A 15,195-nucleotide genomic window follows, 5' to 3' on the forward strand; every position below is an offset into this window, starting at 1 on the left:
TCATTTCCTCGACTGACTGAAGGTTGATACAGCAAGACATGAGGCAAACTTCATACATTTTACAATCAACATATAGCATTTTGTAACTTTGTTATTTGGGGAAATTTCGGAGATGGGTGTACGCAGAGATTTCAATTACAAAAGGAATTGGGTCATTGACGAAAATGAATTGATCGTGGAATAATATTTGAATTGAAAACCGATCAGGTCGTGGCCTACATACAGAATAAACATCATGATATTTTACGAGGTTGCTGCCGTATTTTGATTCTTGCTATGACCGGTAGGTTACCAACATGTGACACCTCCTGGTTACTTCAACCTCTGTCAGAGAGCGCTGCGGTCGAACGTCGGCGATGTTCAAGTGGCCCACAAGCGCCAACCGTGGGGCCGAGTGGTACAAGAGAATATGCTACCATGTTGAAAACAGCGCCCACTACGCCCACAGCTATATTCCAAGTATCAACCCTTGTCGCTGTAACATGTATTTTCAAAATAGTCATCTGCTGTTGGCCTTTGCGGGTAGCTACGAATGTCACATCGAGATCTGGCCCGAAGATGTAAGGCAACCTCTTCCAGCCACTACGCTTTGGGTGCATGCACGAGAAAATCAACTGATCCTGGTATATTCTGGCTCCTATTATCTGACCTTCACCACTGGTTCATGGAAAGACAGAATTACAGCAGAAACAAGTAATTACAGTAAATGGCTGGCTGAGAGCATACGAACGTACGGCAGTGGGAATGACTAACGTCTAAACGCAGGGAGACGCATAGCAGCCGCAATATGGAGACTAGAGAAAACTAAGAAAGGTGATATCACAGAGCAGTGAATAGTGATCACCGTCAAATCTCTCCGATTGATACAGAGCAGCATATAGCGCTCCAATAACCCATCTCCCCTCCTTCACCTGAACTCTCGGACTTACGCAACCTGCTTCTCAACAGCCGACTCTCTTTTCAGCTATGATAGATGGTACTGTTATACTCACAAAGCCACCGACGCCGTGTCAAAACGACTTCATAACATTGTCGCGGCGTCCAATCAAACACAGGCAACCTCGTATGCTAATCTCCTATTCATATTCCAATTTTGCGACACCTTTGGACGAGCTTTAGAGAAATCACAGTCCCAGAGTCATTTTGTGAATGAAATAAGGAGGTGTTCCGATGCATCGAAACGGGCTGTTAACTTTTTTGGGACTATTCTCCGTATCATGTAGGATTTAACCTGAATCAATGAGGGGAGAAGCAGAGATGAGGAGACGACTGTTTGGGATTACTATCATCATGTTGGCTTTGGTTCACACCAGTCTCGAGACTTGGATGTAAGTATTGAAACCTTCCACACCCAGGCATGCTTCTCCTCGGGAGCGGTCGATAGAGCAGCGGCACATGGAGGTCCATGGTCCATCGGAAACAAATGGTCACCAAAGTAAAACAAAGTGGAATCGTTATCTTACAATTTTGTCCCCAAATAATGCACTTTTTGCTTTCCAGTATTTTTTTCACAGGGGCACCGGTGATCAAATTTCCGGGTACATTTTAATTAGGGCACACATAACGCGACGTGCTGATATTGGCCGATCTCTTGAACTATCGGTGTCAGATGTCTGTCAAATCAGAAATATTGCTCAAAATATATCATTCAATGTCCGGCAGTGAGAACTATGACTGTGATGGGTATATTCGAATCGCCTCATTGCTTAGTCTTTGAAGGTGACTGTATTAGAGTCAAGGCTTCAAATGGTCAGGGGCAGCAGCGTACTTCGCGAGATATATCTGATAGATTATCTGCGATATTTCTCTAAGTTCCAAGGTTTCATTGAGTGGATTAAGATCAAGTATCATTTCGTCCTGAATTTGAACAGTATACTCTAGACGCTATATTTCAACTTTTATCGCTGGGTAGAATGACATTTTTCATGTATGCGTTGGATTTCGAAATGTAGCGGTCAGGGTGCCTTTCAGGTTCTTGAGCTGCAACATCTTCTACAACACAGAATCGGCTCACTGGTTCTTACCACTAAGTCAATGTACGCAACGTTACATGCTTGATAAGCTTGATAAGCCTTCGAGTGAACGGAGATATCAACACTATCATACTTTCTAAATAAACGGGATAAAATATACTTAGAATTCTGTAAGCACTTACAACAGCCGAAACTTTCCAATTGAATATATAACATGGGTGATATGGCAGAAGTACAGCCGAGCATTCAGTTGTAAAAGATGTAAAAGGCAAGAGCTCTTGATATTAGAAATAGCATAATTGGACATATCGCTGATGTTACTATAGGTCATGTTAGCAGGTTGTTGAATTGACCGCACCAAACCTGCAACCTGTGAAACACATGATGGTGAGTTTCCAATACAATTCAATCAAAGCGTCAAACAAACAGCACATACCATCTTGGTCGTGAGAAATGAAGTACAGGTTATTTCAATACAATGATTCGGTCAAAGTCTCTATATAGTGTAGATGGTATTTTTTCCATCTTTCAACCATGGAACTCTTTGCATTTGTGAAGACTAAACAACGGTTAACTGAATTCAGCTGTTTGCTCCGTTCGCCTAGAGGGCCGTTTACACGGTACCAAACCAGACAAGACCAGATCACGTTGTCCGCGTTTACACGGCAGACAAATCTAGATCCGGATCGGCCAAGATCGCTCTAGTCCTGTGTGACGGCTCTAAGGGCATCCGACGTCGGCAACATCGCAGACGGATGCGGTTGTAGGAAGGTAGCTCGGTAGCTTATCCTTGTCAAGAATTGCAGCTATTGACAAAATACCGTTCGAAACATAATCATCGTACTGTTGACCCTGTTTGACATCATGGGAACAAGCTTGTTGTCAGTAAAAGTGTGGCGGATTCTCGAGTTTTCATTGCTTGACGTGTTTCCTTAGTACATGTATTTGTATCTTGTAACTTTGAAAGGTCTCAACATGTGACAATTCGCATGTACATGTATTTCACTTTGATGTCTGCCACAGACTTAGTAAAAGCCAATCAGATAATACTATAATTGCAGTAACAGCTGGTTAAAACTTTTGATAAAGCCCTCGATAAGAAAACTTGTAAGACAGTGTTTCCTTTCGTAAGAATACAAATTAAGACTTTAAACAAGCGAATTGGGGAGAGAGAGAAGGTTCAGTCGGTGTGTGGGAGTGGTAAGTTGGCCTTTAAAAATGTTACCTAAAGATGATGTAACTTCTCCAGTTGGAATAGTGGAACATTGAATATCAGTGTCAACATGAAAATGACCTGCCTATTGTGCAAACTTTGTGTGAAATTGACAATGCCGATATGAAAAATGCAAACGTCTGAGCCAATACTACACAAGCAGAAATTTCCCTCAACGAATCTATGATATACCATGGTAGAACTAATGATGATGATTATCACAAAGTATGTTTTACGTTGACTTATGGTAGATTTTAGGATGATTCGTCACAGTCATAGGTCTTTACCTATGTAGAAGAGCCAGCCTTGATAGGAATTGCGCTCACAAGATCGTACAAACTTTTCAGACAGGATATGAACCAAGCCCACGAAAGTCGAAGTGTGTGAACGATGAACAACCATCTCCCGCACCACCCATACAACATCTTCACCAGAATGTAACATTGTGTTTGAAATCTTGACATCATGAAGGAGGCGACCTTTGAAACATATAAGTATTTGTGTTTAAAGGAGAGCCGCCCGAGAGTAACTTATACTGGGTCAATGATGTGCGAGGGCACCTGATGTGAATTTTAATTAACACGGCAGCTCGTTCAGGAAGGGAAAGTTAATAAAAATCCGCTTGAGAATATTTGAAACCACTTGATATTATGAATACACTGCAATAACTTATATTCTCTCAGATATTTGGTACCATGCACCAGTCCATAGGACTAGCATCTGTACAGAAGAATCTGACTTCAAATACCCATATGTATATAATATAGATGGAGGGTCCTTGGACCCTGTCGACCTCGGTGGACTGCATTTTCTACCCGGGTTTTGCATCAGAATTTGCCTTCTGCAAGACTGGTTGCCAATCAACGCTAAGGAAGCCAGTCCTCACAGGCAGCCTGATTTCAAAGAACGCAACACATTGTTATGTTTTACATCGAGAAGCGGTGAAGGATGACCAATTCGGCCGGAGTTATAAAGGGTTTACGTTGTCACTTCTCGTTTCACTCGTCACGAGTCAACTGACTTAGGCTTGGAAACACAACGTAAGGGTGAAAAGTGACCTCGTGAATCGTATGTAACCCGCTCTGCGGAAATGACGTGTTCGTTCTTCATGTCACGCACGAAAGGTGAACAGTGACACACCATCAACTACATAATCGCAGCCGTACGGTCCCTCAGATCGTTTGCTGTTGATTTGCAAACTATTTTAGAATTAGATAACATTTGCATAGGTCAACAAGGGCTAAATGCTTGGGGCTACTGGCAACATCATAACTAATAATCTCTCTAACATTGTGATAGCAACGTCACAGGCAGTGGCCTACCTCTCATTGAAATAGTCCAGGATCAAAATTCCAGTTCTTTAAAATAACATCATAAATGTAATTGCCATTTCTTAATTGATCTCTCCGTTTGATTGACTGGCCTGTGACGTCGTTGATACATGTTTCTTACCACAAACGTTTAAAGAGTGCGCTTATTTGTAGTAAAATAACATAAACATTGTAATTGCTTAGCCAAATGTTTGGTGCCCTCTGAGGCGGAATGAGTGTAATTATACCACTTTGCGAGGGGTTAGGTGGTGATGGCTATAGTGCCAAAATAACATGCTCAACATTAGTAACAAACTCTTGCCAACCAACTGAAGACCAGAGACCCCCACAGACGGTCAAAAGTTATGAGAACACATGACTTCAAGTCTAGTGCTGAGTTCAGGAATTCAACTTTGGTAATCTCAGCCGCTGAAGGATTTACCTTTGGGCTCGTCGATGCCAATCTCACATTTGGGCGTCTGTCGCCCAAGCTAAGCTTAAGACGATCCGCAGAAAGGACTCAACATTGATCTGGTTCCTTGTCGAACGTAGATGCCAACCGGGCAAAGAATGAGAATCACCTGCCCCTCCTTTAGCCTTTAGGAAGTTTTATCTAAAAAGAACCTCTTTGGTCAGTGTTACGTGACATCGGTGTACAATTGAACACTAAATCCTAGTGTTAACATGGACTTCAGTGTCCTTCAGTGAATGGGAAAGAGTGCTGATGATATGACGCCAACGGCCTCAAGGAATCGATATGAATGTAAACATTGCCAAAAGACCTTAAACTGTTTGCCGCCAACGGGATTTTGGTGGAAGCCACTTAGGCGAATCTAACAAAACAATTAGCAATAACCTCACAATAGACCAAAGTATGTTAATCCCCTAATTGGTAAACAACTTCTTAATTCAATTACTAAACCAATCGGGACATTCTTAACGATCTGATGACAGCCATAACGCTCGGTTGCCCTCACGAAGCACGACATTCAAATTAGTCAACAAAGGTGTTTTGATTTACTTTAATGAAAACATTCTTCTTGTCCATATTACTGCGGCAATGTTTTGATGAGAGTTAGGATAGTGGTGTTCCTTTGACATCAAGGTTGTTGAGCACAATCTACAGTAAGTGCCTACTTTCCCACAACAAAGGCAAGGCAAGGATCAAATCTGCATGTGCCTGGCGACCTGGTTGCATCATCTGAAGAAGATACCTCAGCAAAACTATCGTGTAAGGCTTTTTCGCCATCTTCTGTCATTCTATTGAAATCATTATCTGCCGGGGAAGGTTTCGACCTCACAAAGCTAAGTCATGAATAAAGATGTTCCTTTCTTGTTTAAGCTACCCTTAATTGAATTAAAACGCTCCTTTCAACTGTGGGCGTGTGTGACGGAAATTCCTGTCACCACAACAGACGCGCCAGGTCGCTGCCGTGTCCTTCATGTCCCCTGAATGATCCCTTGGCAACCCGGACTGTCACGGGGCAGGCATACCTTAGCCAGAAGAACAACCTTTATGATATTCCTCTTGAAATCTTTGAAAGAAGCTCGATGATTGCATTGTCGATTCAAAGCTGTTCTTTCGGAGAAGAGGGCGGAATATTCCAACTATCTCGAAGTAACCCTTCTTCAATTATAACCGACATCTTTTTGGACAATGCACGTATGACTTTATGCATGCTGTATGCAACTGTTTGCACTTAGGGACCTACATGTTCGGACGTAGCCCCTAGGTGAAACCGAAGAAGTTTTGTGGTTCAATAGCACCTCCATGGTTTGACTAGTGAGTGACCGAAGTCTGGTTTTTATATCGACGACCGTTTAGTGACTCTGCTTAGGAGTGGCATTGGCAAAGGAGGATCTATCTGCAGCTCTCCGAATGGAGCTGAAAGGATGCGCTATGTCATCTATTAATCATGTCATTACGCAATGTTTCTTACGTAATAGTACAAAGGTAACATGAAAATATCCTCTAGCGAATGAAAATGAGTCAAGTCCATCGGCTTTTTCTTGAACTGCAAGAGTCATGAAGATTTACGACCACATTCCGACCGCAGGGTCGACTTATAGGACAACCTTTCTAGATTTGGTGTAAAATATGACTCCGGGATGCGTAATAATGGCCGTCCGCCGTGTGTTGGCACTAATGAACGCGCAATAATGATAACTAATGAGTGTTGTTGAGTAATCGCCTATTGTTGTCTTCGAAGAGAGGGACGCTTGATGACGCGATGATTGAGTTAAGATTGATGGCGGCCAGGTAAAGTGACGCAGAGGAATTTCCTGATAGATTCTGAATCGGTTTTAAAATTTCGAGTTCAAAAGTCAAAGTCCTGAAGTACTAAACGACGAGCAATGCAGAAGATACGTTTGAATGAGATTTCAAGTGGAAGGCAAGAATCAACGGTAAAGACGAACGTGCCTCCATGCTACTGGTGAACAACACAAATAATAAGCTGATTGAGATGTACAGTGGAACACCGCTAACACGACCACTCATGGGACCGAGGTTGAATGGTCGCGTTACCGGGGTGGTCACCGACCGGGGTTCCACTGCATTGTAGCCAAGTGCCATTGATTCAAACGGTGGCTACTTATCTCCTCCAAGCAGTAAATCCCGTCCCACACCAACGAAATCCAGTGATCTACATAGCTCAATGCATTATCATAGTGTATTGATGACATCGCCACCACACATGGGTCCTAGGATGGCCAGAACATGCTTAGCTCATCCCAAACGTCACTTCAACATTATTTACTTCATTCCTTATCGTAATATCAAGAGATATTTCCACTGTTTACCTGAAGGTTTCAAGTGTCATATCGCCTGCAATAATCTTATTAAAAGGGGCTAATAATAATGTAATCAAGTGCTTGATGAGCGACCCATATACGGCCAATCATCAGCGGGGCGGTTGACATTCTGACCCCAGGTCACAGGAGCTGTCAACTCTGTCACATATCTAATCATTTTCATCTCAGATGAAGACATCATACTTCTAAATTTTCAAACGTTGACAAAATTACAAAGGCAATACCAAGGATACAATGCTTGAAATTTTCCGTATGAATACCTTGAACACAAAGGGTGACAAATGTCATCATGATTGGATTATAATGAGTTGGTATGTCACCTTCCACGTGGTTTAGTCACCATGTTTATGGTTCATAAGATTTATTAGCTTCCTGAGGTATTCCTACCTGCTAATAAGAGACACCTTGGTCTTCCGGTGATTCAGTCATCCATCATCAAGAATTAGCATTTCTTGATAGAACGTTCTTTTAACATCACCATACCTTTTACATATCTCACAAGTACTATCACAACAATAGCATAGCAGTCCCAAAGAGGGTCTAGCTGGGGTTACTGCGACAGTACAGGGTGCGATCTCCCACCGATGAATTCCTCAACTGAGTTTCCATCTTTTCATTTTAGGTATCTAGGCGTTGCCTCCCTTGCCGGCTCGCTGCCAAACAAGGACGACGCCTGCTCGCAAACAACAGGACTGGTCAACCAACAGATAGAACTTTGTAAAGACAATCCGCAGGCTCTACCCTGCATTCAAAATGGCGCAAAGCGAGGAATTCTCGAATGTTTCTTCCAGTTTCAGAATGAACGATGGAACTGTAGCCTCATTCAGAAACAGAGTGCCGGGTTTGGACCCTTGATAAACAGACGTAAGTATTTGTACTTGCAACATCCCTCGGCCATGATAGTAATTAGTAATAGTGATAGTGATAAGTGTAATGATAGAATTTGATGCCGTGGACGTGTAGAACCAGCGATTTCGGCGCTCCTGTCAGAAAGTGGTTTCTGTGGGAGGAGGGACTAAGCGTCATTGCCTTACATGAGATTGGATGCAAACAGTACACATCGGTACATTTCAGAACGTGAAGGTGATGGCCAGTGTTGCTTGCTTGCCTGTGCATAACAGTTGGATACGTACGATTGCTGGTGATGCCTTGCTCAAGAGCGTTATCTTGTTGAACTCAGTCTCCACACCTTCATACCGATGTTCAATTCATATATTTCATTTGTTAACACTCGTGATACTGCATACCATGAATGCATCCAAATTCACCCTTGCATGACTGAAATCATGCCCAATGTATAGATTTCATCCACTAGATTTGATAGTTGTAGCAGGATAAAGTGGCGAGTATGATACCTATTGAGGAATGAGACGTGGATGTCACATCTCTTTCTTGATACACAATCTTGTGTTTGCCTAGAGCCGCGGCCGATCAAAACCAACTTCGTTAGCATCTCAATAACACAGGAGTTGGTAATTCATTACTTGCCAAGTAGAGTTCAATTTATCTTAGCGGTGAATGCCGGCAGTGACAATGTCTTCAAAGGCGATGTGAGCAGTCACAATGGTAGGTGACAGATCCATGTACCCTGCCGGTGTAATCAGACGGGAATTCAATGTGGACCCCATCCGAACAAGATTGCTACATGACCGAGGTAGATTGGGGCGCCGGTCCGTGAAAGCGTTCATTGGCATGGACATCATGCGTGGACATGGCCATGAGATACGTTTGTAAAGACAGTTGTACCACCGAAGATTAGCTGGCACGATTCTGCCTGTTTTCCTTTGCAATTCATTTAGGAAGGCAGCCACTACTATTTCAATTGAAATGATAAATAATACGGGTTTGTGAAAAGTGTGTGGACTGTGCGTTTGGAGAAGTCTCCCCCACAAATCTGTAGATTTGAAGGCCAATCACGTAGACTGACCAAAACTACTGGCACTGGAAGACCTTCTTCAAAAATCTCCATCAGAATCAATGTTCTAGATTTCTTCCTCGTAACATGCAACATTAGGCCATTAAGGCGGGTAGCGGACCCTTGCAAGGCGCCAGCATCTCATATGAACGTAGTACATTCATCATTAGGGCGATACGTGCTCCAACAAGACTCTTTCGGATAATCTCCACCGTGTCAGACATGAACCAGCGTCGGTCCCTTTCATTCATCCCTTATCATCATATCTACAACCATACTGCTGCCAGTAAGGAGGCATCGTTCATCAAAGGGCGTCGGTCGCAGCAATGGTGCCGCGGACCCTCACTCTCTTGTTTGGTACAATCATTTGGCAGTTAATCAGATTTGCATAGAGGCGTCTCCTGTCAAAGTATACCGTTGCCACCCCAATGTTCCTTTCTAAACCTGCTAATAGACATTCATTCTCCCGAAGCAATCCAGCCTGCGAGAAAGGAGTATCTTTTATCAACTTAGAGATCACTTCAATACAGTTCCAGTTACGACTTCTTTTCGAGATGGTAGGCTGGAAAGAAGGCCAAAACACTGGTCGTGCGAAATTTCAACATCTTTTTTTTTCTTCAGGAACCAAGGAGACGGCATTTATCTACGCGGTGACGAGTGCAGGGGTGGTCCATGCCGTCACACAGTCCTGTAGCGCGGGAAACCTCACTGACTGTTCCTGTTTCGACATGAAGGACCACAAATTCCCGGGAAGCATACAGAAACGAGGCGAGCCGGGTGCAACGGAAATTTGGAAGTGGGGCGGGTGTAGCGATAATGTGGAATATGGGATTTGGTTTGGCCGGACTTTCGTAGATGCATCAGAGACTATGCAAACTCTGGATGGAAAGGGCGTAAAAAATATGGTGAATCTCCACAATAATGAGGCAGGAAGAAAGGTATGAATAGTATGAATGTTGGTTCCTGGTCGTGCGACAGGTGGCTAAAAGGAATCGGAATCCAAAATGACCACCATTACCCAAAAATGGCAACCACTAAATTACCAAAATCACTCGGGTTCTGCGCAGTTGTGAGTGGTTTGTGCTGTTTAGACAACTTGATTGTTTGATTTCAACAAAACCTGCCCTCAATTCGCCAATCTACAAGACAGGAACATTTCCTTCTGATAAGGGTGACGGAGATAAGTGAGCTGGGGACACTGTAGCGTATTCTGAGAGTGCATTTTGTCCAGGTCTCTGTGACAAGGTGTATTCAAGCCAATTTACTTAGTAGTTTAAATATTGACAGTCATGATATCCACAACTTCATCGCCACCATTCAAAACACTCAATACAGTATTAATTGAGTTTAAAAGTTTATTCACAAAATCACGAAATGGCCAATCCTAATTTGTTTATTTCTTGATAATTAGAAAACATGATGCTTGGTCACATTTAGTGGCACATGACACGGAGAATGAGTTATAGTGATTTCTAACAGGCAATGCGAGGTCACAACAGCCATTCTTGCAGTGCGCTCCAAGGCTATGAGCATGAATGTCACCCTCACGACAACTGATGGCGAAATCTCTCACAGGTCATAAGCCTTTGGTCAAACCGACGGGCTGTCCGAATTGAAATCTTACTAAATCTCTGGACGTGAATGGAGTAATTCAAACAGTTGTTTCAACAACCACCCCAACTTTCAGAATAAGAAAGGAAGAATTCTTTGTTTTGTTTCCATTACTGGTGTCCTTTATTTGACTTCATGAAGTGTCAGTCGAAGGCAAAACCTCTGAGAAGTATGTTTTATTGAACCAATCATTCCTATCTCCTATATGACATAGCCACTGGTTATAGCCTTCAGCCAAAAATGACAACTTTATAATCCGTCAAGGCAAACCTGACATCCTCAAAAAGCTTTTGGAGACTGAAGATCATGTGAATGTCCTCCAGTTATCATGCAGTTCGTTGGTGAAAATAGCATTATTATGAAATTGTTGGCAACATCAGGTTACATCTCCAGAGGATTCTTATAGATTCATATTCAGTTTTGTATGTACAATCTCTACAATATTCTTGTAAGATTTGTGAATGCTAGCCCATCTCATGTCACGTCCCCACACACTGGCATGAATATCAATTGGAGTCTTCGTACCAAACGTAAACAAACCAAATCTCATGTTGAATGACCTCCCTTACTTTTACGACACCGATAATATCACCTAACTTAGATTATGACAAAACATGTCTACAAATAATCCTTATTGAACAAATTCAACAGGCTCCGTGACAAACTCCCAAACATACACGTCCAGGACACAAGAAAGCTTTCTCTCTCTCTGAATAGAGGTGGTTTTTTTATGGCAAAAACATCAAGATGCGCTGAGATAGAACTCACCAAGTGTGACCAGGCATTATCATCATGATTTATGTTGTATTATTGGTGGGTGACACGTGCCAATCATAGATTGCTCAAGAATTCCGATGACACTGGCGAGAACTTTCTATCACAGGAAATGCTTACACCCAGCAAATTGTACCAGCATTGCCAGCATTTTAACTCACTGACTTGGTATATGACGGCCACTAACTACCCTCGACAGCCCGAAATATTGTCCCTCGCAATCGACCGATTTGCCATCAAGATACGGCGGATCATCGGCAGTGCAGCAACATATTTCAAGATGGCGTTGGTGCAAGCAATCATTGCCTGTTCCAATGAATCCGCCCAAGCTGGGTAAATCTCACGTTTCTCTCGTGATCAGACGGGCAATACGGGCCTGGCCTGTCGAGGTACCAAGTCGCGACTATTATTCAAATAGTTCAAAATTCTTCCTTTCTCTCTAAAGGGCAACGTCAATGTTTTATTGAATTTATTTTCTCTTCCAGCTCATACAACAAGGCATGAAGATAAAGTGTCGCTGCCACGGCGTCTCGGGTTCATGTACGGTGAAGACGTGTTGGCGGACCATGCCCACATTCCGGGACATTGGTGATCTGCTGAAAAAGAAGTACGAACATTCCATCCAGGTGGCGCCGCGATCGAGGAAGAAACTGAGAAGGAAAGAAAAGGAGTTACGGAAAATGAAAATTCCAGGGGAAGATTTAGTGTTTTCTGATCATTCGCCGGATTATTGCCGCCCTGATCAGAAGCGGGGAATCATAGGGACAAGGGGGAGGGAGTGTAATAAGACATCTATTGGCCCCGACAGTTGTAACTTGTTGTGTTGCGGACGAGGTTATAATACCCGAATTGTCCGCAAGGTGGAGCGATGTCAGTGTAAGTTTGTTTGGTGCTGCTACGTGAAGTGTAAGATCTGCGAATCAATGATTGACAGATATACTTGCAAGTGAGCCACGACATAATGGCATAATCAGTGTTTTATTTTACGAAACGGACGGACATTCACAATGTACACCCGTGTCGTCACAACCATAGCAGCTAAACTAAAAGCGCACAAACGGTGAGCGCGCACACTGCGTAAAGTGCGTCTCCAAACCGTGTTTAGCGCCACTAACACTTTAAGTGGAAACTGGACAATCATTATCTAACTATATTCAGTGTGCAAATAAGGGTGTGGTATGGACTGGCTGGATGCATCGTGAGTGTGAACTTGGCTACAAAACTTAAAGTGATGGCTAAATGAACAACAATGCCATCTGGGGAAGATAACAAGAAAGATTTGCGAGTTTGATATGTTCCGCTGGCCCGCTTTCAGCCGCTACAGGTGGTGCATGTACCAATAAATGGCTGTTGTTGGACTATACATATGATTAAATAACTGCAGACATTGAGGTTCGAATGGGGAAGGTATAGGGTGTTAAATGATGGCAACAAGTCAGAGATTGAAAGAGAATCGCATATTTGCCATTGACCTCATTCAAATGAAAATAAAGTACAAGTTTGCACAAGAATGGCAGATGTTTCGACACTGCATTGAAAACCTTCATTTACAAAGAACTGCTAACACTACCTTTCGTCTATTATGTAAAAAGTGTAAAATAAAGATATCATAATTCTGAAATATCGACACGTTACTTATAATTATAACTCACACCTACTTACCTGTGGAGCCTGCAGCTTGATCGGGAACGCGAGTTAATAGCAATATAATGGCACCAAATTTATAGAGCGGATCCAGGCCCCATGGGGAACACTTCCAAGAAGGGACAAACGGAAAGAATATCCACACAACCAGGTCCACACCAGGTACAGCATTATGTCAATATCAGAGGTTTACTGAAGGGATGAGGTAAGAGCTCTATTGCTCGGAAGGCATACTGAACTTCCAGCGGTATCCGTAGCCTCCGCCCATACGCGCGATGTTATGTGAATACTTAGAGGGTCAGGGTTTACACTCTTTTATCCAAGGCCCGTTTATACTACGCGACGGGACGCGTTATCGCTCATCCTACGTCCATCGTGCATGAGAACAACAGAGCTTCTCCTACTATAGGGTTATGTGCAGAACAGAACGGAATGGAACCAAATAACCAGCTCAAGCACAAGATTGACCTCATGCGCAAGAAGAAGCAACCCCAGTTGGGGGTAAGTCCCGCTTATGCCCTAAATATATATCGCAAATTGTGTCTAATACCTCCCATTTGTCGCATTTTCCACGAGCAACTGGACTTTACCACGGTATGACGTAAAGTTTCAACGTAGGCAATATTACAGCCTGAGATAGGCAAAATGATTGTCACAATCAGTGACTTGGGCATGAATTAAAAACTGATAAACATGGAAAACGAAGGTCCGATATCAGCAGCCTCAGCCGCATAACACTATAAACCCAACGGAACATTTGTACAGAACGCCGATGTTGAATGCCGCCGATGAACCACCTGTTAGTGAGGTCTCTTTTGGATTGCTGCAATGTACACTATTAAGTGATACACAATGATAGAGCGCTCGCTTTCTGGCCGTATATTTATCCTAGTTTTCATTTCCGTCGATTAGAAGGGTTGAGAGGCGATCTCGGGAGGATACGGCAAGGTGCAAGTGAGGTTTTACTAACAAGCTAGGTAAGTAGAAACCTGGATATCTTATTTAATCTCGGTGTAAACGGCGGCCACTTGTTGATTGAGCGCTTACAGACCCGTTAGTGATACGATGGGAGCGTACATTTCGTTAGTACTGTAGGCATGTGTGCGTACAGCATAGCAGATGGCTAAGCCCCATGTAGTTTAGACTTGTCGCCGATGAATTTGAGGCTGCGGCACAAAGCGTATTAAATAGGCCTATTTATTTGAAAGACTCTGATGTTAGGAAGCCCAACATGAAAGGAATCTCCTAGGGGCCTACTAATTGTGTAAGGTGGCATCAGAATTGGCTCCGAGTTCACTGAACAGTGTTGGTATTCGAATTGGCTCAGAGTCGGGTTGTATGCTCATGTTCATTGTGAGGATTCTCCGGCATATCTTGCCATCTTCTCAGAAACTGCTCAGTTATTACTCTGCATCAATGGGATTCTCTTTGTTTATCTGCCTTCCTCTCAGCCAAAGACAGTTTTACTATTCTCTTAGAGTGGGAGTGGGCTATCGTATCAACAGAGTCTGGTTTGCTATCGTTTGTGAATCCTTCCAAGAATACCACTGGCTAAAAGCTACGTGTGGGTTAGGTTCATTAAGTGCAAAGTAAGTACAATGCCTGAAGTTCAATTTGCTGCCAGAGCTGATAATGGACTGAGGTTGAATGGTCACGTTACCGGGGTTGTCGCGTTAGTGAAGTTGAAAATCCGGGGACAAAATGCATGATTAGGTTTTCCCGCCAAAATTGTTGAATTTTTTCAAAAGTTCAAAATTTTTAAAAGAATTTCAAAGTCAAAAAAGTTTTGGGACTGATTATTTTGGTTCATTTTGAGCAGAAAACAAAAACCAGTGAAAAAAATTTTTGGACTCGGAAATTTTTTCATCCTTCTAATTCTGAAAATGTTTGTACTATCAAGTGCGCATTATGTGTCATCTTAACAAGACCAGAACCTGCTGT

At 42.9% G+C, this 15,195-nt stretch overlaps 2 protein-coding genes across 4 annotated transcripts in view; both read left to right on the forward strand.

Moving 5' to 3' along the window:
* The first annotated feature begins 1,132 nt into the window (after positions 1-1,132).
* LOC135491241 (protein Wnt-16-like) lies at positions 1,133-13,208 on the forward strand. Its single transcript, XM_064776976.1, has 4 exons — positions 1,133-1,328; positions 7,933-8,174; positions 9,847-10,163; positions 12,096-13,208. The coding sequence occupies exons 1-4, from the start codon at positions 1,240-1,242 to the stop codon at positions 12,558-12,560; spliced, it is 1,113 nt and encodes a 370-aa protein (XP_064633046.1). The 5' UTR covers positions 1,133-1,239; the 3' UTR covers positions 12,561-13,208.
* An 831-nt stretch (positions 13,209-14,039) lies between these two features.
* Positions 14,040-15,195, forward strand: part of LOC135490710 (trichohyalin-like) — a 45,400-nt gene continuing 44,244 nt past the window's right edge. For all 3 annotated transcript variants that reach the window (XM_064776094.1, XM_064776097.1, XM_064776096.1), the window contains exon 1: positions 14,040-14,231. The gene's annotated coding sequence lies outside the window, so the exon portion shown is untranslated. The remainder of the gene's footprint in view (positions 14,232-15,195) is intronic.

Source organism: Lineus longissimus, chromosome 7, assembly GCF_910592395.1.
Source record: "Lineus longissimus chromosome 7, tnLinLong1.2, whole genome shotgun sequence".
Classification (NCBI taxonomy): domain Eukaryota; kingdom Metazoa; phylum Nemertea; class Pilidiophora; order Heteronemertea; family Lineidae; genus Lineus; species Lineus longissimus.

Coding starts and splice junctions, on each gene's coding strand:
- LOC135491241 (XM_064776976.1), top strand. CDS start 1,240: ATGAGGGGAGAAGCAGAGATGAGGAGACGACTGTTTGGGATTACTATC. Junction 1,329..7,932: donor ACCAGTCTCGAGACTTGGAT/GTAAGTATTGAA, acceptor TTTTCATTTTAG/GTATCTAGGCGTTGCCTCCC. Junction 10,164..12,095: donor ATAATGAGGCAGGAAGAAAG/GTATGAATAGTA, acceptor TTTCTCTTCCAG/CTCATACAACAAGGCATGAA.